Source organism: Pongo abelii, chromosome 5 (genome assembly GCF_028885655.2).
Source record: "Pongo abelii isolate AG06213 chromosome 5, NHGRI_mPonAbe1-v2.0_pri, whole genome shotgun sequence".
Classification (NCBI taxonomy): Eukaryota; Metazoa; Chordata; class Mammalia; order Primates; family Hominidae; genus Pongo; species Pongo abelii.
In genome coordinates, this window is record NC_071990.2 from 101,799,894 (window position 1) to 101,820,606 (window position 20,713).

At 39.3% G+C, this 20,713-nt stretch overlaps 2 protein-coding genes across 6 annotated transcripts in view; both read left to right on the plus strand.

The window, feature by feature from the left end:
- The window catches only part of GRIK2 (glutamate ionotropic receptor kainate type subunit 2), a 1,201,011-nt gene that overhangs the window by 12,107 nt on the left and 1,168,191 nt on the right, over nucleotides 1-20,713 (plus strand). The window lies entirely within an intron of this gene.
- LOC129049764 (large ribosomal subunit protein uL11-like) lies at nucleotides 1,104-19,729 on the plus strand. The gene is made up of 2 exons (XM_063725297.1): nucleotides 1,104-1,116; nucleotides 19,215-19,729. Exons 1-2 carry the CDS (start codon nucleotides 1,104-1,106, stop codon nucleotides 19,688-19,690), a joined length of 489 nt encoding a protein of 162 aa, XP_063581367.1. The 3' UTR covers nucleotides 19,691-19,729.

Below are 20,713 nucleotides of genomic sequence, written 5' to 3' on the forward strand. Positions count from 1 at the left end.
GATCTTAATGTTTTTCTCTTCTGGGATCTTGTTTGGCTGGAAAAAGTGTTTTTTTGTTTTGTTTTGTTTTGAGACGGAGTCTCACTCTGTTGCCCAGGCTGAAGTACAGTGGCACAATCTGGGCTCACTGTAACCTTTGCCTCCCAGGTTCAAGTAATTCTCCTGCCTCAGCCTCCCAAGTAGCTGGAATTACAGGCACCTGCCACTGCGCTCAGCTAATTTTTGTATTTTTAGTAGAGACGGGGTTTCATCATCTTGGCCAGGCTGGTGTTGAACTCCTGACCTTGTGATCCACCTCCCTCGGCCTCCCAGTGGAAAAAGTTTTGTTCCCAGTGAATGGAATTCTTTTTCTCCGTTTTGGCTTGCCATTTTCAATGCATGCATGAGAAGGGAGAGATCCCTGTTTTCCTAATGGAATTAAAAGTGGATAGATTCCTATCAAAATCTGTTTTTGCCCCCAGTTATGCCTGTTTATTAGGCCTTAGAGGCTATGTGTTTTCCTGGCCCTGTCTCTTAAAGTGCTCCACCAGGAGGCCAATAATCCAAGTAGGAGACTGGCAAGCAAAAGATCTTATGGCAACTGGATTTTCTTCTGCCTGTCTGTGTAGTTTTATGTATGTGTTGTGTTTGTGATGTCTATAAAAATAGCTCAAATTAATTGGCCTAAAGGAAGATGAGTGCTTGCATCAAATATTTTTCAAAGGGAAGATAAAAGCTGTGATACTTTTTAATTCATGTGACTTTAATCTTTGAGAAATAAAAACAGCCTTAAAGATTATAGGGGCCAGGCGTGGTGGCTCATGCCTGTAATCCCAACATTTTGGGAGGCCGAGGCAGGTGGATCACTTGAGGTCAGGAGTTCAAGACCAGCATGACCAACATGGTGAAACCCCATCTCTACTAAAAAAAAATACCAAATTAGCTGGGTGTGGTGGTGCATGCCCGTAATCCCAACTACTTGGGAGACTGGGGCAGGAGAATCACTTGAACCCAGGAGGAAGAGGTTGCAGTGAGCTGAGATCACACCATTGCACTCCAGACTGGGCAACAAGAGCTAAACTCCATCTAAAAAAAAAAAAATAAGATTATTGGTAAAATCCCAGATGTCGTCAAAATGTAAGTAAGTTTGCTAAATGTTTTAAAGTTATAACTGCTTTTTGGGTTTTGAGAACTCTTTGAATTGCCTGCTCCACAATTGGTAAGGCCCAGGGACATATAAAATTGACTATGCCCTTAAGTATGCTAGAAGGAATCAAACCTTGGCTGCACCTACCACATAATTAAAGCTACTTGCTAGGTTTTATATTAAAGTTAAAAATTGCTGGGAGTTACCATTATAACATTATAACATTAAAACATAAACTACTAGAAATAGATTTACATGTTTGGTGTATAAGAACAGTAACTTTTTTTAGTAAAAGATTATAAAAAGGCATGGAAATGTAAATTCTTGCCTAGGGTTAAAGAATTGTTTTAAATTAGATAAGATAAAGCTAAAGTTCAAACAAGTGGTGGAAGGATTGTAAAAATTAATCTTGCAAAAATTCCATGTGTGAACATATTGACTAAATTCAAAAGGGTGTTATATGGTTTTTCTGTAAATTGAGCATTGAAATAAAAGCACAACAAGGTACTCTTAAGGCACTAACCTGCTCTTTGGCAAAATTCATGAAGAGTTATAAAAGGTTTTTACTTTTTTACATTTCTGAGTCATTTTGGCAAAATAAATAACTTATGCTAATCTGGAGTTTTGTTTCATAACATCAAGTATTTTAAACCTCTTCATATTTAAAAGGCTTCCCAAAATCAAACTTCAGTTTCAAAATTGTCTTTGCTGATGCCTGGCTTTTGGATGCTACAGAGGGCCCCTGAAGTATTTAAAAGAGAGGTAAACAGTATTATTTGACATGTTTAGCTGGCATGGGATTGCCAAAATGGTGTTCAATCTTCTTTAGGTTATATTTTGGTGGATAATACTAATATATGTTCCAAGTTATATGACATTTCTAAAGTTCTAATGTCTAAAGTATATGCTATCAATCATAATTAAGGTAGTTAAGTTATTGTAAAACACAGAGATAATGAAACTTCTATGGACATTTTGTTATTCACAGACAATTGTCTTGTTTCAATCCTTTTCAAAAGATGGTTTGTAATAAGCTATAGTACTCTGACAGGTGCTCTTCAATACAGGTTTCTGATAACTTTGGAAATGTGACATTGGAATAAAGGAAAAATGTACAGGACTCATGAAGAGCCAAAATATTCACTGATACCAAGTAACACAAGAGTTAACTAAATGGACTGAACTCATAGAAAACTGGAGCAATCTTTTCGACTTTGCTTGGAATATTGCTGATCCTTGTTTTGTTTTTCAGAGTCAAGGAAATTTATTTTGAACTATTTACGACCTTTAATAATTGAGTAAAGTATACTCCTCTGAACAAAATCTGGAGCATGTTTGTCTCTCTTTCTGCTTGGCTTTTCCAGAATATGGAAACTAGTTATGAGTATTCTTTTTTTTTGAGTCAGAGTCTCACTCTAAGGCTGGAGTGTAGTAATGCAATCTTGGCTCACTGCAACCTCCACCTCCGGGGTTCAAGCAATTCTCCTGCCTCAGCCTCCCGAATAGTTGGGATTACAGATGCGCACCACCGTGCCCGGCTAATTTTTATATATTTAGTAGAGATTGGGTTTCACTATGTTGGCCAGGCTGATCTTGAACTCTGGACCTCAGGTGATCCTCCTGCCTGAGCCTCCCAAAGTGCTGGGATTCCAGGCGTGAGCCACTGTGCCCGGCTGTTGTGAGTATTCTTAACTCATGGCAATATAGTTGTTTACATCAGTGCAATAAGAATCTATTTTCTTTTGCAACAGGATGCAATTGGAGAAACTGGTTGTTTTAACAAGGCTTTGACGGGAAGGGTATATGCTTTCTTTTAAGGAATCAAGTTCAACTTGCAGAGCTGATAAAAGCCCCTTGGGAAAACTGGCCTCATACCCTTGTCTATGCAGTCCTTTTAGGTTTTCTAACATGTAGTAAGTAAAGAATGTCACTTCCTGACAGGCCCAGGAGCTCCAAGTTTATCTTGGGACCTTAAAAGGAGAGGATTACCCAACTCACAGGTATTTGAGGGTACAAACCCATGGCTGGGCTCGGCTTTAAAAGGTCTTATCTGAGATTCCTTGTGGAACAGAGTTCTGTCAAAGCCAATCTAAAAGCCCTGTTTCTAAAAGAAATAATTATTCTTGCTGCATTTTATGCAAATAATCAGGCCACGTATAAGACTAAAGTCTATTTTGCAAACTCGGTCCCATCATGATTTGTTTTTTTTGCAAAACTGGGGATCCTCATGTTTCAAAACTTATCATACATTTGCCATTAGATTCTACAGTCATTAGCTGTTTTTAAGACTTTGCCTACATTTTAGACTAACCCTTCTTGTTCCTGTGAACTGATCAGCAATCTCCAGCTGCAGCTCAGAAGGAACAAGAGGGATGGGTAATGTAAAAATCTAGATCAGTATTCTAGTTCTGAATAATTATCCTGCAAATCCTTCCAGGTCATGGAAATAAATAGGATGTCTATCACTTGCAGGTTTCCTTTTTGGGAAAGTAAGACCAAGGGAGCTAACCAGAGCCAAGCAGCATGCACCCAAATCTTAGCAAGCATAATTATAGCGACAAGTTATCTGGGCATATCACTAGACATCCTTTTCTTTCCCTTGTTGGAGGAGTACTCCATTCCACAGCTATACCCTAGCATTTGGCTCATGATAAGGAGTCCATGCAACTCCCCCTGAGACACATTTTGTCCCAAATTCAATTCCAAGCTTTGGTTCAAAGCCCTAGAAAGAAAAAATGGATCTGAGGGATCCTGAGGCAAATGATAACAGAAGTTAAAGGGCGGCCAGGCATGGTGGCTCACGCCTGTAATCCCAGCACTTTGGGAGGCCGAGGAGGGCGGACCACGAGGTCAGGAGATCCAGACCATCCTGGCTAACATGGTGAAACCCTGTCTCTACTAAAAATACAAAAAATTAGCCGGGTGTGGTGGTGGGTGCCTGTAGTCCCAGCTACTTGGGAGGCTGAGGCAGGAGAATGGTGTGAACCCCGGAGGCGGAGCTTGCAGTGAGCCGAGATTGCGCCACTGCACTCCAGCCTGGGTGACAGAGTGAGACTTTGTCTCAAAAAAAAAAAAAAAAAAAAAGTTAAAAGGCATAGTGCAGGTGAGCATGACTAATTCCTGCCAATTAGGTCAAGCTTGTTATTTCATGGATAAAGGTCATGCTAGTATCCATGGCATAAATGAGGTCTAGGGAATTCAAAGGCTACTGACAGCAGGGGAGATAGGGTGTAAGTGGCTAAGAGCAGATACTCCCATTCCCTGCCCCCCCACCCTGTTAACATGGGTGAAAGCCACTTTGACACTCATGGGTGGCACCCTGTCGCAGTTGCCAGGACTCGGGGATACAATAACGGAGGAAAGAAAGAGCAATGCCTTGCTTTCTCTCTCTCATGTACCCCAGTTATTTGCTAGGAAGAGATGGGAACCAGGGATGCCTGCTCCCCTCTTTCTAGATCATTAGGCATTCATCTTCAGTCTGTACCCCTTTCGAATGCATCCTGAACCCCTGGGGTTCCTTTGAAACAGGAGTCTTTTTTCCTTTTTCCTCTTCTGTCCTCTCTTAGATAGGTAATTGTCTCTCTGTACTACAGGACACTCTCCTCAGATGCATACTCCAATCTTGCCAGAGTTAATTTCCCAAACCTTAGACTAGTTGGCTTAGGATTGGGCTCGGTGGAAGGGAACCCAGAAGCCTGACATGCTGGCAAAAGTAAAAGTTTTTTTTACCAGCTGGGCTTTTGGTCTCCCTCTCCCTGTGCAAATTGGTAAAGGGCCTTGGGATTTTTGAGCTGTCCTTACTCCACTCTTGTTTCATTTCGATACATGTTTTCTAATAACTCCAATTGTTTCTTCTCCCTTTCAGGCCATCAGACTCTAAACGGTCATGCAACTGGGGCCTCGGACAATGGCCCTTTTTGCTAGGGACCCTTAGATAGTCCTCTGAAGGAGCTCTAACTGCTGTTTTCTCAGAACAGCACTCCTTGTAAACAGGAAGCAGTTAAGATCAGTCTTTGTCCTTATCTTTATCCTAACAGCACTTAGATGTACTTCTTTAGTGGGAGGAATGATAGACGTAGGAGGAAGATAAGGGGGAGGGTCCCCAGAGGATCTCTGACCAGCCTGCGCACTGGGGGGATGCAGTGGAGCCTTGTGAAGTTCACGCCATTTGCAGTGGGGAGGAGCCTGGGTTCTTCAGTTCCTATGTGGTGACCTGGGATTCAGTCTGTGAGATGGGGGCGTGTTAACACGAACCCCTCTAGCTTTGCTGAGAGGTTTTTTCCTTTTCGCCTAATAAATTCCATTTCTCCTCACTCTTCAAACTGTTTGTGTGCCTACCTTCTCCTGTTCATGTGACAGGAACCTATTTTTTTCTACAACATAACCACCACCCAAATCAGGATTTACAACATTTCCAACACTCCATATAACTCCCTTATGATTCCTCCTAGTCAGCACGTAAATCCCTACCCCACCTCACCCACCCCAAATTAGCCACTATTCTGATCTCTATAAACATAGACTAGTATTCCTGATTTTAAACTTCTTATGAAGGAAATCATATGTCACTCACTATTTTTCAATTTGTTGCCATCCTGGCCTTAATTTGTGAGGCTTTTTGATACTTGAAAGAGGTATTTCCCACCCTCTATTTTAAAAGACTTTTCTTATGGGAGAACCTAATAACAGTGTGGAAAATGTTTTTTATTATACAGTTTTATACATTAAAGATGTCATTGATCTTTAGACTTCAAAGACAGGTTGTGCTTACCTTAAGGATAAGCCAAAATCAGCATAACTTTTATCCTGCACGATTGTAGTACAGCTTGGTACTTATAAAATGACAGCCAAGTTAATTTGTTGTGATTTTTTTTTATTAAAACAAACCTGGAAATCCCCTGAGAAGTTTGGGCCAATTACAAACCTAGAAGCACAGTACCCACCCTAATTTCTGAAGCCAACTGTAGGTTTAAAGAGTCCCCCAAACCAGATCAGTTTTGGTAATTTGCTAGAAAGACTCAAATAACTCACTGAAAGCTGTTATACTCATGGTTATGGTTTATTAAAGGGAAAGGTACAGATTAAGATCAGCCAAAGAAAGACACACATGGAACGTTGTCCAGGAGAGTTGTCTGCCTGCCTCTGCCTCCCACAAGTGCTGGGATTACAGGTGTGAGCCACTGTGTCTGGACAGATACAGGAAATTTCGTGCTTGGTTGCAAAGCCCAGAGGTCTCCCTCTCTGTATCTAAAGGCAAGGGTTCCTGGCAAGTTCCAGTAAAGGATTAAAACAAACTTTATCTTGGGAAACACTTTTGAGGACTCTTTGAAGTTTCTCAGCTAGACCCTCCCAACTCCTGCATTTCTCTGGCTGATGCATCTTTCCTTCCTCCACTCCTGGGAAATCTGCTGTGCACCTACACTTTCTTTATTGAGGGGAATTCCTTACTCCTCCAGCTGGTTTGATTGGAGAGAACCTGTGATGGTTAATTTCACGTGTCAACTTGACTTGCCTAAGGCATGCCAAGATAGCTGGTAAAACATTATTTCTGGGTGTGTCTTTGGGGGTACCTCCAAAAGAGATTAGTATTTTTATTAGTAGACTGAGTAAAGAAGATCCACCCTTGACAATTTGGGCAGGCATATCCAATGTGTAGACCTTCCTGACAGAATAAAAAGTCGTAAGCAGAGCAAATTTGCTCTCTTCTGGAGCTGGGACACCAATCCTCTCCTCCTGTTGCACATCGGTGCTCCTGGTTTTTGGGCCTTTGACACTGGGACTTACAACAGCACCCCACTCTCACCCCCACTTCTCCCAGTTTTTGGCCTCAGAGTGGGAGTTACACTATTAGCTTCCCTGGTCCTCAGGCCTTTGGACTCAGACTGAATCACAGTACTGGCTTTTCTGGTTCTCCAGCTAGCAAACAGCATATTTTCAGACTTCACAGTATCCATAATCACATGAGCTAATTCCCATAATAAATCTCCTCATCTATATCTATGTCTATATCACCCATAGCTAGCTATCTATCTATCTATCTATCTATCTATCTATCTATCTATCTTTCTATCTAATCTACCAATCATCTATCTATATTGACTCTGTTTCTCTGGAGATCTGAGAAACTTCACTAATATAGAACCCAGAATGACCCACACTAGGGATTTTATATTCAGAACAACTTGAATCTATACTCCTGGGAAATAATTTTAAAATATAAACAAAATTTAAACCAAAATAGAATGATCCACTCTAACTCTCCTTTTGGTGGCTTACATTCCTTGCCCTGATAAGCTTTAAGAATGAAGGCCGGTCTTAAAGCAACAGTACTCTCCTGGCTCTACCACCAAGCAGACAGTCATCCTCTTAACCTCTAAATTACCTGAGGTGAGGTTAGACCCCAATCTGCAGTCCACTTTAGCTTTTTCTAGTGTCAATGCCGCACTACTTCTTTGGGTTTTCTTTTTCTTTTTTTTAATTAATTATTTTTTTTTTTTGTAGAGACAGGGACTCATTATGTCTGGTCTCCAACTCATCACCTCAAGCAATCTTCCCATGTCAGCCTCCCAAAGTGCTGGGATTACAGGCTTGAGCTACCACGTCCAGCCTTGGGTTTTCTAACCTCATAAAACACATTTCAAAGCTTTTCTATAGTCCCCTTGTGATACCCCTTGTTTCTCTTGAGGTTAGAAGGTAATACTCACATATGCCTATTCCCCAGAGGGGGTGGGTACTCACAACACTGTAACAGCTCTCCCAAGAAGTTTCTCCTCTACTTCTCTGACACTTTTTAAAAAATATCTTTGATTTCTGGTTGAAAGCTCAAAGAATCATGTAACAGTTTCTTGGATCCATTTCTTTAGTAAACCTGTATATGTAGGGAAGAATGGATCTCATACTCAGGTGTCTTATCATCTATTGGTGCCTCAATAGAAACTAGGACGGACAGAAAGAAGCCTGTTCTAAGATCCTTTTAGAAACATAGGCACGAATAAGCAGACACATTATAGAACCTAGGTGAAAGCAACATTATTATATATTACACCAGGGTTTAAATATTTCTTAAATTTATGTCATTTCCCCCGTCTATATTTACCCATATCTTTGTTCAAAAGTTCATAATCTGTAACAAGTACTGTTGAAGTCACTTGTCTCTGATTTGGCTTTTATCCCAGTTAAATCTGTTCTTCAAAATACCTTTGGATTGGTTGATCTGAAATGCAAATATTGTCTTGTCACTTCTCTGCTTTAAATCTTTCAAGATTTCTCAATAGCCTTACCTCTTACTTTGAGAAGAGGCATGCCTCTCAAACTTTAGAGTGTATAAAATGATTCGGGAATCTTGTTAAAAATGCAGATTCTATTAGAATAACGTTGGAGTGTGGCTCCTAACTTTGCATTTAAAAAAAAAACTCTGAGGTGATACTGATGCCAAAAACAGAGAAGTTTTGACTCCTTAGCTGTGCTATATGAAGACCTAGTCTATATCTCTGATTTCATCTCTTATCCATGGCCACAATTCATGCTTTCTTAGCATTATGTTACCTTTAAAAATCATGCTGTTTCATGTCTTGTAACGGTTCTTTTTTTCCTTTTCTTTTTTTTTTTTAAATTGATGATTTACATGTAGTAGTAACTGGCTGAGATCTTTTATTCCCTTCGAGGTTTCTTCAGCTCAGAAAGCAGTACCTGTATTCACAAGCTGAGCTAACTGTTTTATATTTGTTTCTTTTAGCATCTGTAGCAAATTACCACAAACCGGATGACTTAAAAGAACAGAAATGTATTCTCTCCCATCTCTGAAGGCCAGAAGCATGAAATTGAAGTATCAGGAGGGCAATGCTCCTTCTAATGGTTTTAAGGGAAAATCTGTACCTTGCCTCTTCCATCTTCTGCTGCCTGCAGTAGTTCCTTGTCTTGTGGCCAAATCACTGCAATCTCTGCCTCCGTGGTCATGTGGCTGTCTCATATGTCTTAAACCTCTCTGCCTAATATTTATTTTTTGGAAAAGCATATCATTGCATAAGGGCTCACCCAGATAATCCAGAATAAATTCCTCCTCCCAAGACCCTTTACTTAGTCACATCTTTCACCATATAAAGCAATATTCACAGATGTGGGGATAAGTATGTGGCCTTTCTGCAGGCCCCCGTTCAGCCAACTACCTGCCTCTTTTAGAGTGCATGGCATCGCTAGAATAATAGCTTCTATGTATTGGGGACTTATTATGTGCCAGCCTCTAATAGCCTTTTACTTATATAATAAAAATGTGACTAAACCCTTTGAGCAGCCCTTTCTCTTGCACCCAGTCCACTTTGAGAACAGACTCAGAACTTCTGACATTCTCTGCAAAAGCAAGTCCAACTTCAAAAGCATTGGTCAGTAATGTAAATGTTGTGGAATTTTCTTGGGGAAACTTGTACACACAAAGCAAACTATAAGTAATCTTCTTTATCAGATGTCTCTGTAAATCCCTTTAAAAATATTTTGTGGAAGACAGTGTGGCGATTCCTCAAGGATCTAGAACCAGAAATACCATTTGACCCAGCAATCCTATTACTGGGTATATACCCAAAGGTGTATAAATCATTCTACAATAAAGACACATGCATACCTGTTTATTGCGTCACTGTTCACAGTAGCAAAGACTTGGAACCAACTCAAATGTCCATCAGTGATAGACTGGATAAAGAAAATGTGGCACATATATACCATGGAATACTGTGCAGCCACAAAAAAGTGAGTTAATGTCCTTTGCAGGGATATGGATGAAGCTGGAAATCATTATTCTCAGCAAACTAACACAAAAACAGAAAATCAAACACCGCATGTTCTCACTCATAAGTGGGAGTTGACAATGAGAAAACATGGACACAGGGAGGGCAACATCACACACTGGGACCTGTCGGCGGGTAGGGGGTTGGGGGAGGGATAGCATTAGGAGAATTACCTAATGTAGATGACGGGTTGATGGGTGCAGCACACCAACATGGCACATGTATACCTATGTAACAAACCTACACATTTTGCACATGTACCCCAGAACTTAAAGCATAATAAATTAAAAAAAAATTTTCCTTCAGCCAGATGTCGTGGTGTGAGCCTGTAGTCCCAGCTACTCAAAGGACTGAGGAGGGAGGATCACTTGCAACCAGGAGTTCAAAGCCAGCGTGGGCAACATAGTGAGGCCCCATTTCTAATTTTAAAAATCTCTTTATTCATCCCTACAGGATCTCAAGTCCCATTTTGTATTGAGGTATTTTGCTACAGTACAACAGTAAAACAAAATTAGTAAGATAGTAAACTTTAGTTCATTCTTTTACACTTGTTAGCCCATGTATTTTAAACATCACAATTTTAGGAGGTAGCATTTTATAGAGATAGAAATAAACTAAATAACTTATCCAGTGTTACACAAGTAGTAAGTAGTAGTGCTAGATTCAAACCAATACCTTCTAGTGCCCAAGTATATGATTTTAACCATTAGTTTTAAATTTTTTTATTATACTTAAAGTTTTAGGGTACATGTGCACAATGTGCAGGTTAGTTACATATGTATACATGTGCCATGTTGGTGTGCTGCACCCATTAACCTGTTATTTACATTAGGTATATCTCCTAATGCTATCCTTCCCCGCTCCCCCCACCCCACAACAAGCCCTGATGTGTGATGTTCCCCTTCCTATGTCCATATGTTCTCATTGTTCAATTCCCACCTATGAGTGAGAACATGCAGTGTTTGGTGTTCGGTTTTTTGTCCTTGCGATAGTTTGCTGAGAATGATGGTTTCCAGCTTCATCCATGTCCCTATAAAGGACATGAATTCATCATTTTTTATGGTTGCATAGTATTCCATGGTGTATATGTGCCACATTTTCTTAATCCAGTCTATCATTGTTGGATATTTGGGTTGGTTCCAAGTCTTTGCTATTGTGAATAGTGCCGCAATAAACATATGTGTGCATGTGTCTTTATAGCAGCATGTTTTATAATCCTTTGGGTATATACCCAGTAATGGGATTGCTGGGTCAAATGGTATTTCTAGTTCTAGATCCCTGAGGAATCACCACACTGACTTCCACAATGGTTGAACTAATTTATAGTCCCAAAAACAGTGTAAAAGTGTTCCTATTTCTCCACATCCTCTCCAGCACCTGTTGTTTCTTGACTTTTTAATGATCGCTATTCTAACTGGTGTGAGATGGTATCTCATTGTGGTTTTCATTTGCATTTCTCTGATGGCCAGGGATGATGAGCATTTTTTCATGTGTCTTTTGGCTGCATAAATGTCTTCTTTTGAGAAGTGTCTGTTCATATCCTTTGCCCACTTATTGATGGGGTTGTTTGTTTTTTTCTTGTAAATTTGTTTGAGTTCATTGTAGATTCTGGATATTAGCCCTTTGTCAGATGAGTAGATTACAAAAATGTTCTCCCATTCTGTAGGTTGCCTGTTCACTCTGCTGGTAGTTTCTTTTGCTGTGCAGAAGCTCTTTAGTTTAATTAGATCCCATTTGTCAGTTTTGGCTTTTGTTGCCATTGCTTTTGGTGTTTTAGACATGAAGTCCTTGCCCATGCCTATGTCCTGAATGGTATTGTCTAGGTTTTCTTCTAGGGTTTTTATGGTTTTAGGTCTAACATTTAAGTCTTTAATCCATCTTGAATTAATTTTTCTATAAGGTGTAAGGAGGGGATCCAGTTTCAGCTTTCTACATATGGCTAGCCAGTTTTCCCAGCACCATTTATTAAATAGGGAATCCTTTCCCCATTGCTTGTTTTTGTCAGGCTTGTCAAAGATCAGATAGTTGTAGATATGCGGCATTATTTCTGAGGGCTCTGTTCTGTTCCATTGGTCTATATCTCTGTTTTGGTACCACTGCCATACTGTTTTGGTTAGTGTAGCCTTGTAGTATAGTTTGAAGTCAGGTAGCGTGATGCCTCCAGCTTTGTTCTTTTGGCTTAGGATTGACATGGCAATGTGGGCTCTCTTTTGGTTCCATATGAACTTTAATGTAGTTTTTTCCAATTCTGTGAAGAAAGTCATTGGTAGCTTGATGGGGATGGCATTAAATCTATAAATTACGTTGGGCAGTATGGCCATTTTCACAATATTGATTCTTTCTACTCATGAGCATGGAATGTTCTTCCATTTGTTTGTATCCTCTTTTATTGCATTGAGCAGAGATTTGTAGTTCTCCTTGAAGAGGTCCTTCACATCCCTTGTAAGTTGGATTCCTAGGTATTTTATTCTCTTTGAAGCAGTTGTGAATGGGAGATCACTCATGATTTGGCTCTCTGTCTGTTATTGGTGTATAAGAATGCTTGTGATTTTTGTACATTGATTTTGTATCCTGAGACTTTGCTGAAGTTGCTTATCAGCTTAAGGAGATTTTGGGCTGAGACGATGGGTTTTTCTAGATATACATCATGTCATCTGCAAACAGGGACAATTTGACTTCCTCTTTTCCTAATTTAATACCCTTGATTTCCTTCTCCTCCCTGATTGCCCTGGCCAGAACTTCCAACACTATGTTGAATAGGAGTGGTGAGAGAGGGCATCCCTGTCTTGTGCCAGTTTTCAAAGGGAATGCTTCCAGTTTTTGCCCATTCAGTATGATACTGGCTGTGGGTTTGTCATAGATAGCTCTTATTATTTTGAAATACATCCCATCAATACCTAATTTATAGAGAGTGTTTAGCATGAAGGGTTGTTGAATTTTGTCAAAGGCCTTTTCTGCATCTATTGAGATAATCATGTGGTTTTTGTCATTGGTTCTGTTTATATGCTGGATTATATTTATTGATTTGCATATGTTGAACCAGCCTTGCATCCCAGGGATGAAGCCCTCTTGATCATGGTGGATAAGCTTTTTGAGGTGCTGCTGGATTTGGTTTGCCAGTATTTTATTGAGGATTTTTGCATTGATGTTCATCAGGGATATTGGTCTAAAATTCTCTTTTTTTGTTTTGTCTCTGCCCGGCTTTGGTATCAGGATGTTGTTGGCCTCATAAAATGAGTTAGGGAGGATTCCCTCTTTTTCTATTGATTGGAATAGTTTCAGAAGGAATGGTACCAGCTCCTCCTTGTACCTCTGGTAGAATTTGGCTGTGAATCCATCTGGTCCAGGACTTTTTTTGGTTGGTAAGCTATTAATTATTGCCTCAATTTCAGAACCTGTCATTGGTGTATTCAGAGATTCAACTTCTTCCTGGTTTAGTCTTGGGAGAGTGTATGTGTTGAGGAATTTATCCATTTCTTCTAGATTTTCTAGTTCATTTGCATAGAGGTGTTTATAGTATTCTCTGATGGTAGTTTGTATCTCTGTGGGATAAGTGGTGATATCCCCGTTATCATTTTTTATTGTGTCTATTTGATTCTTCTGTCTTTTATTCTTTATTAGTCTTGCTAGTGGTCTATCAATTTGTTGATCTTTTCAAAAAACCAGGACCTGGATTCATTGATTTTTTGAAGGGTTTTTTGTGTCTCTATTTCCTTCAGTTCTGCTCTAATCTTAGTTATTTCTTGCCTTCTGCTAACTTTTGAATGTGTTTGCTCTCACTTTTCTAGTTCTTTTAATTGTGATGTTAGGTTGTCAATTTTAGATCTTTCCTGCTTTCTCTTGTGGGCATTTAGTGCTGTAAATTTCCCTCTACACACTGCTTTGAATGTGTCCCAGAGATTCTGGTATGTTGTGTCTTTGTTCTCGTTGGTTTCAAAGAACATCTTTATTTCTGCCTTCATTTCGTTATGTACCCGGTAGTCATTCAGGAGCAAGTTGTTCAGTTTCCATGTAGTTGAGCGGTTTTGAGTGAGTTTCTTAATCCTGAGTTCTAGTTTGATTGCACTGTGGTCTGAGAGACAGTTTGTTATAATTTCTATTCTTCTACATTTGCTGAGGAGAGCTTTACTTCCAATTATGTGGTCAATTTTGGAATAGTTGTGGTGTGGTGCTGTAAAGAATGTATATTCTGTTGATTTGCGGTGGAGAGTTTTGTAGATGTGTATTAGGTCCACTTGGTGCAGAGCTGAGTTCAATTCCTGGATATCCTTGTTAACTTTCTGTCTCGTTGATCTGTCTAATGTTGACAGTGGGGTGTTAAAGTCTCCCATTATTATTGTGTGGGAGTCTAAGTCTCTTTGTAGGTCTCTAAGGACTTGCTTTATGAATCTGGGTGCTCCTGTATTGGGTGCATGTATATTTAGGATATTTAGCTCTTCTTGTTGAATTCATCCCTTTACCATTATGTAATGGCCTTCTTTGTCTCTTTTGATCTTTGTTGGTTTAAAGTCTGTTTTATCAGAGACTAGGATTGCAATCCCTGCCTTTTTTTGCTTTCCATTTGCTTGGTGGATCTTCCTCCATCCCTTTATTTTGATCCTATGTGTGTCTCTGCACGTGAGATGGGTTTCCTGAATACAGCACACTGATGGGTCTTGATTCTTTATCCAATTTGCCAGTCTGCATCTTTTAATTGGAGCATTTAGCCCATTTTAACCATTATTTAAACATAGTGCTTTGACATTGTATTGTATTATACTATCAGTTCTGTGCTTGGTCCTTAGGTGAATGTTGCCAAGGAGAAGTCTCTCATTCAGGATCACCGAAAAGTATTAATGAATCAGAATCTTCTAGGAGTGGGGTCAGATTCTATATTTTTAACAACATCCTTGATAATTCTTATACACATGAGCATTTAAGGGACCACTGCCTTTGACTATAATCACATCAATAGTAAACCCTATGGCTTATTTATCTTTGTGGTTATTTATCTTATTTGTAACTTGTACAGTGTCAAGCTTAGAGTAAGTATACAAATAAGTTTGTTGAGTTAAAGCAATCTGACTGAGGGCTCCTTTAAATATCCTTCATAAATACTCCTTTCAGAATCTGAGGTGGAGCTGAATATTTATGTGAAGATTAAGTGGCTTTAGATGTAAGATGTAGAAGAAACCAGAACAGAAAACTTACAGGTTACTAGACTACTTAGAAATCTAGCAATGTCTTGTGCTTGCATGGTATTAAATCTAAGTGAACCTTCAGTCAGCTTTAGAGCTTGGACCCTTGTGATACTTATGCTGTTGAATGACCCCGACTCCAGATAAAGATTTATCCAAAGGGAATTCACCTTATTTTTCCACTAACAAATTACTCATAACAGGATGGGTCTGCAGAAAAACTCTGGTCAAATGTTCTAGATGAGGAAAGAAGAGTTTTCAGTAATTACCACCTCCATAGGAGAAAAATTAGCAATAAACTGACTGCATGGAGCCTCCTTGTGATGGTTAATTTTATGTCAACTTGACAGGGCCCAGATTAATTATTATTTCTGAGTGCTCAGATTAATTATTATTTTTAATAATTATTTATTAATATTGATGTTAATTATTATGATTTCTGAGTATCCAGATTAATTATTATTTCTGGGTGCATCTGCAAGGATTCTTCCCTTTGAACCTGCAAACTCTGTAAAGTAAGTGGTCCTCTCCTCTGTGAGTGGGCATCATCAAATCCATTGAGCACCTGAATAAAAAAGCAGCAGAAGGAGGAATTTCCTCCTTTTTTATTCCACCTCATTGCTGAGCTGGGACATCTCATATCTTTTCCTGCCATGGACTGGGATTTACACCATCAGCTCCCCTGGTTTTAGGCCTTTGGGACATGTACTGAATGACACCACTGGAACTCCTGTGCCTCCAGCTTGCAGGCGGCAGAAAATGAGACTTGTCAGTCTCCATAATTGGATGAGCCAATTCCTTATAATAAACAAACAAATAAGTAGTGAACAGTTATCTCCTATTGATTCTGTTTTTCCGGAGAACCTTGGCTGATACACCCCTAAATTGTGGAATACAATTCATAATTCAAGAAATAACACATTTCATTGGGAAAGAACTTTAAGAAAGAGAGCTAAATGAAGCATCTCAGGTTCAAGCTCTCGCCACCGCCACATCCCTTCTAATAGAACATAACCTGCTCTGAATTTAATTATATTTCATAGTTTGGGATTGAGAATGAGTATGGGAAGACCCACCAAACCTTCCATACAGTGATACACTGTTTTTTAATTATTATTATTATACTTTAGGTTCTAGGATACATGTGCATAACATGCAGGTTTGTTACATAGGTATACATGTGCTATGTTGGTTTGCTGCACCCATCAACTTGTCATTTATATTAGGTATTTCTCCTAATGCTATCCCTCCCTGAGCCCCCCATCCCCCAACAGCCCCTGGTATGTGATGTTCCCTGCTCTGTGTCCATGTGTTCTGATTATTCAACTCCCAGCTATAAGGGAGAACATGCGGTGTTTGGTTTTCTGTCCTTGTGATAGTTTGCTTAGAATGATGGTTTCCAGCTTCATCCATGACCCTGCAAAGGACATGAACTCATCCTGTTTTATGGCTGCATAGTATTCCATGGTGTATATGTGCCACATTTTCTTAATCCAGTCTATCATTGATGAACATTTGGGTTGGTTCCAAGTCTTTGTTATTGTGAATAGGGCCACAATAAACATATGTGTGCATGTGTCTTTATAGTAGCATGATTTATACCCCTTTGGGTATATACCCAGTAATGGGATGGCTGGGTCAAATGGTATTTCTAGTTCTAGATCCTTGAGGAATCATGACACTGTCTTCCACAATGTTTGAACTAGTTTACACTCCCACCAACAGTGTAAAAGCGTTTCTATTTCTCCACATCCTCTCCAGCATCTGTTGTTTCCTGATTTTTTAATGATCACCATTCTAACTGGTGTGAGATAGTATCTCATTGTGGTTTTCATTTGCATTTCTCTGATGACCAGTGATGATGAGCATTTTTTCATATGTCTGTTGGCTGCATAAATGTCTTCCTTTCAGAAGTGTCTGTTCATATCCTTTGCTCACTTTTTGATGGGATTGTTTGTTTTCTTCTTGTAAATTTTTTAAGTTCCTTTTAGATTCTGGATATTAGCCCTTTGTCAGATGGGTAGATTGCAAAATTTTTTTCCCATTCTGTAGGTTACCTGTTCACTCTGATGATAGTTTCTTTTGCTGTGCAGAAGCTCTTTAGTTTAATTAGATCCCATTTGTCTATTTTGGCTTTTGTTGCCATTGTTTTTGGTGTTTTAGTCATGAAGTCTTTGCCCATGCCTGTGTCCTGAATGGTATGCCTAGGTTTTCTTCTAGGGTTTTTATGGTGTTAGGTCTTACATTTAAGTCTTTAATTTATCTTGAATTACTTTTTGTATACAGTGTAAGGAAGGGATCCAGTTTCAGCTTTCTACATATGGCTAGTCAGTTTTCCCAGCACCATTTATTAAATAGGGAATCCTTTTCCCATTGCTTGTTTTTGTCAGGTTTGCCAAAGATCAGATGGTTGTAGGTGTGTGGTGTTACTTCTGAGGCCTCTGTTCTGTTCCATTGGTCTATATATCTGTTTTGGTACCAGTACCAGTACCATGCTGTTTTGGTTACTGTAGCCTTGTAGCATAGTTTGAAGTCAGGTAGCATAATGCCTCCAGCTTTGTTCTTTTCACTTAAGATTGTCTTGGCTATATGGGCTCTTTTTGTCTATTCTTGGTGTATAGGAATGCTTGTGAGTTTTGCACATTGATTTTGTATCCTAAGACTTTGCTGAAGTTGCTTATCAGGTTGAGATTTTGGGCTGAGACAATGAGGTTTTCTAAATATACAATCATGTCATCTGCAAACAGAGACAATTTGACTTCCTCTTTTCCTAACTGAATGCCTTTATTTCTTTCTCTTGCCTGATTGCCGTAGCCAGAACTTCCAACACTGTTGAATAGGAGTGGTGAGAGAGGGCATCCTTGTCTTGTGCCAGTTTTCAAAGGGAATGCTTCCAGTTTTTGCCCATTCAGTATGATATTGGCTGTGGGTTTGTCATAAATAGCTCTTACTATTTTGAGATACGTTCCATTAATACCTAGTTTATTGAGAGTTTTTAGCATGAAGTGCTGTTGAATTTTGTTGATGGCCTTTTCTGCATCTTTGAGATTATCATGTGGTTTTTCTTGTTGGTTCTGTTTATGTAGTGGATTACGTTTATTGATTTGCATATGTTGAATCAGCCTTGCATCCCAGGGATGAAGCCGACTTGATCATGGTGGAAAAGCTTTTTGATGTGCTGCCAGATTCAGTTTGCCAGTATTTTATTGAGGATTTTTGCATTGATATTCATCAGGGATATTGTCCTAGAATTGCATTTTTTTGTTATGTCTCTACTAGGCTTTGGTATCAGGATGATGCTGGCTAAATAAACTGAGTTAGGGAGGATTCCCTCTTTTTCTATTGATTGGAATACTTTCAGAAGGAAAGGTACCAGCTCTTCTTTGTAGCTCTGGTAGAATTTAGCTGTGAATCTGTCTGGTCCTGGACCTTTTTTGGTTGGTAGGCTATTAATTATTGCCTCAATTTCAGAACCTGTTATTGGTGTATTCAGAGTTTCAACTTCTTCCTGGTTTAGTCTTGGAAGGTTGTATGTGTCCAGGAATTTATTGATTTCTTCTAGATTTTCTAGTTTATTTGCATAGAGGTGTTTATAATATTCTCTGATGGTAGTTTGTATTACTTTGGGATCAGTGGTGATATCCCCTTTATCATTTTTTATTGCATCTATTTGAGTCTTCTCTCTTTTCTTCTTTATTAGTCTTGCTAGCAGTCTATTTTGTTGATCTTTTCAAAAAATCAGCTCCCGGATTCATTGATTTTTTGAAGGGTTTTTTATGTCTCTGTCTCCTTCAGTTCTGCTCTAATCTTAGTTATTTCTTGCCTTCTGCTAACTTTTGAATTTGTTTGCTCTTGCTTCTCTAGTTCTTTTAATTGTGATGTTAGGGTGTCAATTTTAGATCTTTCCTGCTTTCTCTTGTGGGCATTTAGTGCTATAAATTTCCCTCTACACACTGCTTTGAATGTGTCTCAGAGATTCTGGTATGTTGTGTCTTTGTTCTCTTTGGTTTCAAAGAACATCTTTATTTCTGCCTTCATTTCATTATTTACCCAGTAGTCATTCAGGAGTAGGTTGTTCAGTTTCGGTGCAACCGAAACTGTCGGTGCCACTGAACAACTGTCGGTGTTGTTCAGTCGGTGCCACTTCTGCCACTTCTGCCTGTCGGTGTTGTTCAGTCGGTGCCACTTCTGCCCTGGCCCCCAAGATCGGCCCCCTGGGTCTGTCTCCAAAAAAGGTTGGTGATGACATTGCCAAGGCAACAGGTGACTGGAAGGGCCTGAGGATTACAGTGAAACTGACCATTCAGAACAGACAGGCCCAGATTGAGGTGGTGCCTTCTGCCTCTGCCCTGATCATCAAAGCCCTCAAGGAACCACCAAGAGACAGAAAGAAACAGAAAAACATTAAACACAGTGGGAATATCACTTTTGATGAGATCGTCAACATTGCTCGACAGATGCAGCACCGATCCTTAGCCAGAGAACTCTCTGGAACCATTAAAGAGATCCTGGGGACTGCCCAGTCTGTGGGCTGTAATGTTGATGGCCGCCACCCTCATGACATCATAGATGACATCAATAGTGGTGCTGTGGAATGCCCAGCCAGTTAAGCACAAAGGAAAATATTTCAATAAAGGATCATTTGACAACTGGTAAAAAAAAAAAAAAAAAAAAAAAAAAAAATTCAATTTGTGTGATTTGGATTAATTTTAATTGTTAGTTTAGTGAATAAAATAAAGCAGTTTTATTTTATTATTAAAAATAATAAGGCAGAGTAAGGAATTCTATAGAGGGCTATTGAACCAAAGCAACAAAATAAATTGAATTTATGTTCTTTTCATAGTGAAATATAAACCATTCAATTATTTTTAAAAAAATAAAAATAAACATTATTTAATAATTAAGAACAGTATCTCAAAGTATACTTAGGTTATGTAAATACTTTGAATATTAAGGAGCAAGGAAAAAGGAGAGGCAGGCAGGAGAGAGATGAGATAGAGAGACGTGTGTAAGAAAATGGACACACTGGAAGGGAAATTTATACAGATGGGTATTATAATCTCTGCTTGTTTTTCCTGTCTCTTCATAGCTGGAGGATTGTATATGTCTCTGAGAGATTCTGACCTGTATGACTGCTTGGAACATTTTGCTCTTTGGGCGGAGAGAATGGGAGGGACCTAAGTCATGAATTAGCTAGTATCACTTTGACTTTGCATCCCAGTTCTTGTCTGTGACATATTGTCTGGTTTCCCTGTGCCTGAGTCTCTGCCTTGCATCTAAGACAGAGTATTCTGCCTCTTATGGAGCTTAGCTTCTTTTTTGTTTGCTTGTTTGTTTGTTCACCATTCAGTCCTTACCCCATGAGGGTTTTCAGTTATCAGCTTCTGGATCTTTTGAATGATGAGTATACCTCTGGTCCTTCTATTGCTATGTTTTGTACATCTACTGGAGATCTCACCTACTGTTGAATTTTCCTCATATTGTAACTGACATTGACCTTTGCTGACCATGTCTGGGCTGCACAGGTCTAGTCCACTCATTTGCCTTGCCTATGGATGGATATTTATTCAGTTCAGACCTAGGTCATCTCAGTTTGGTCCATCTGACTGGTGGTCAAAATCCAGGGACCACCC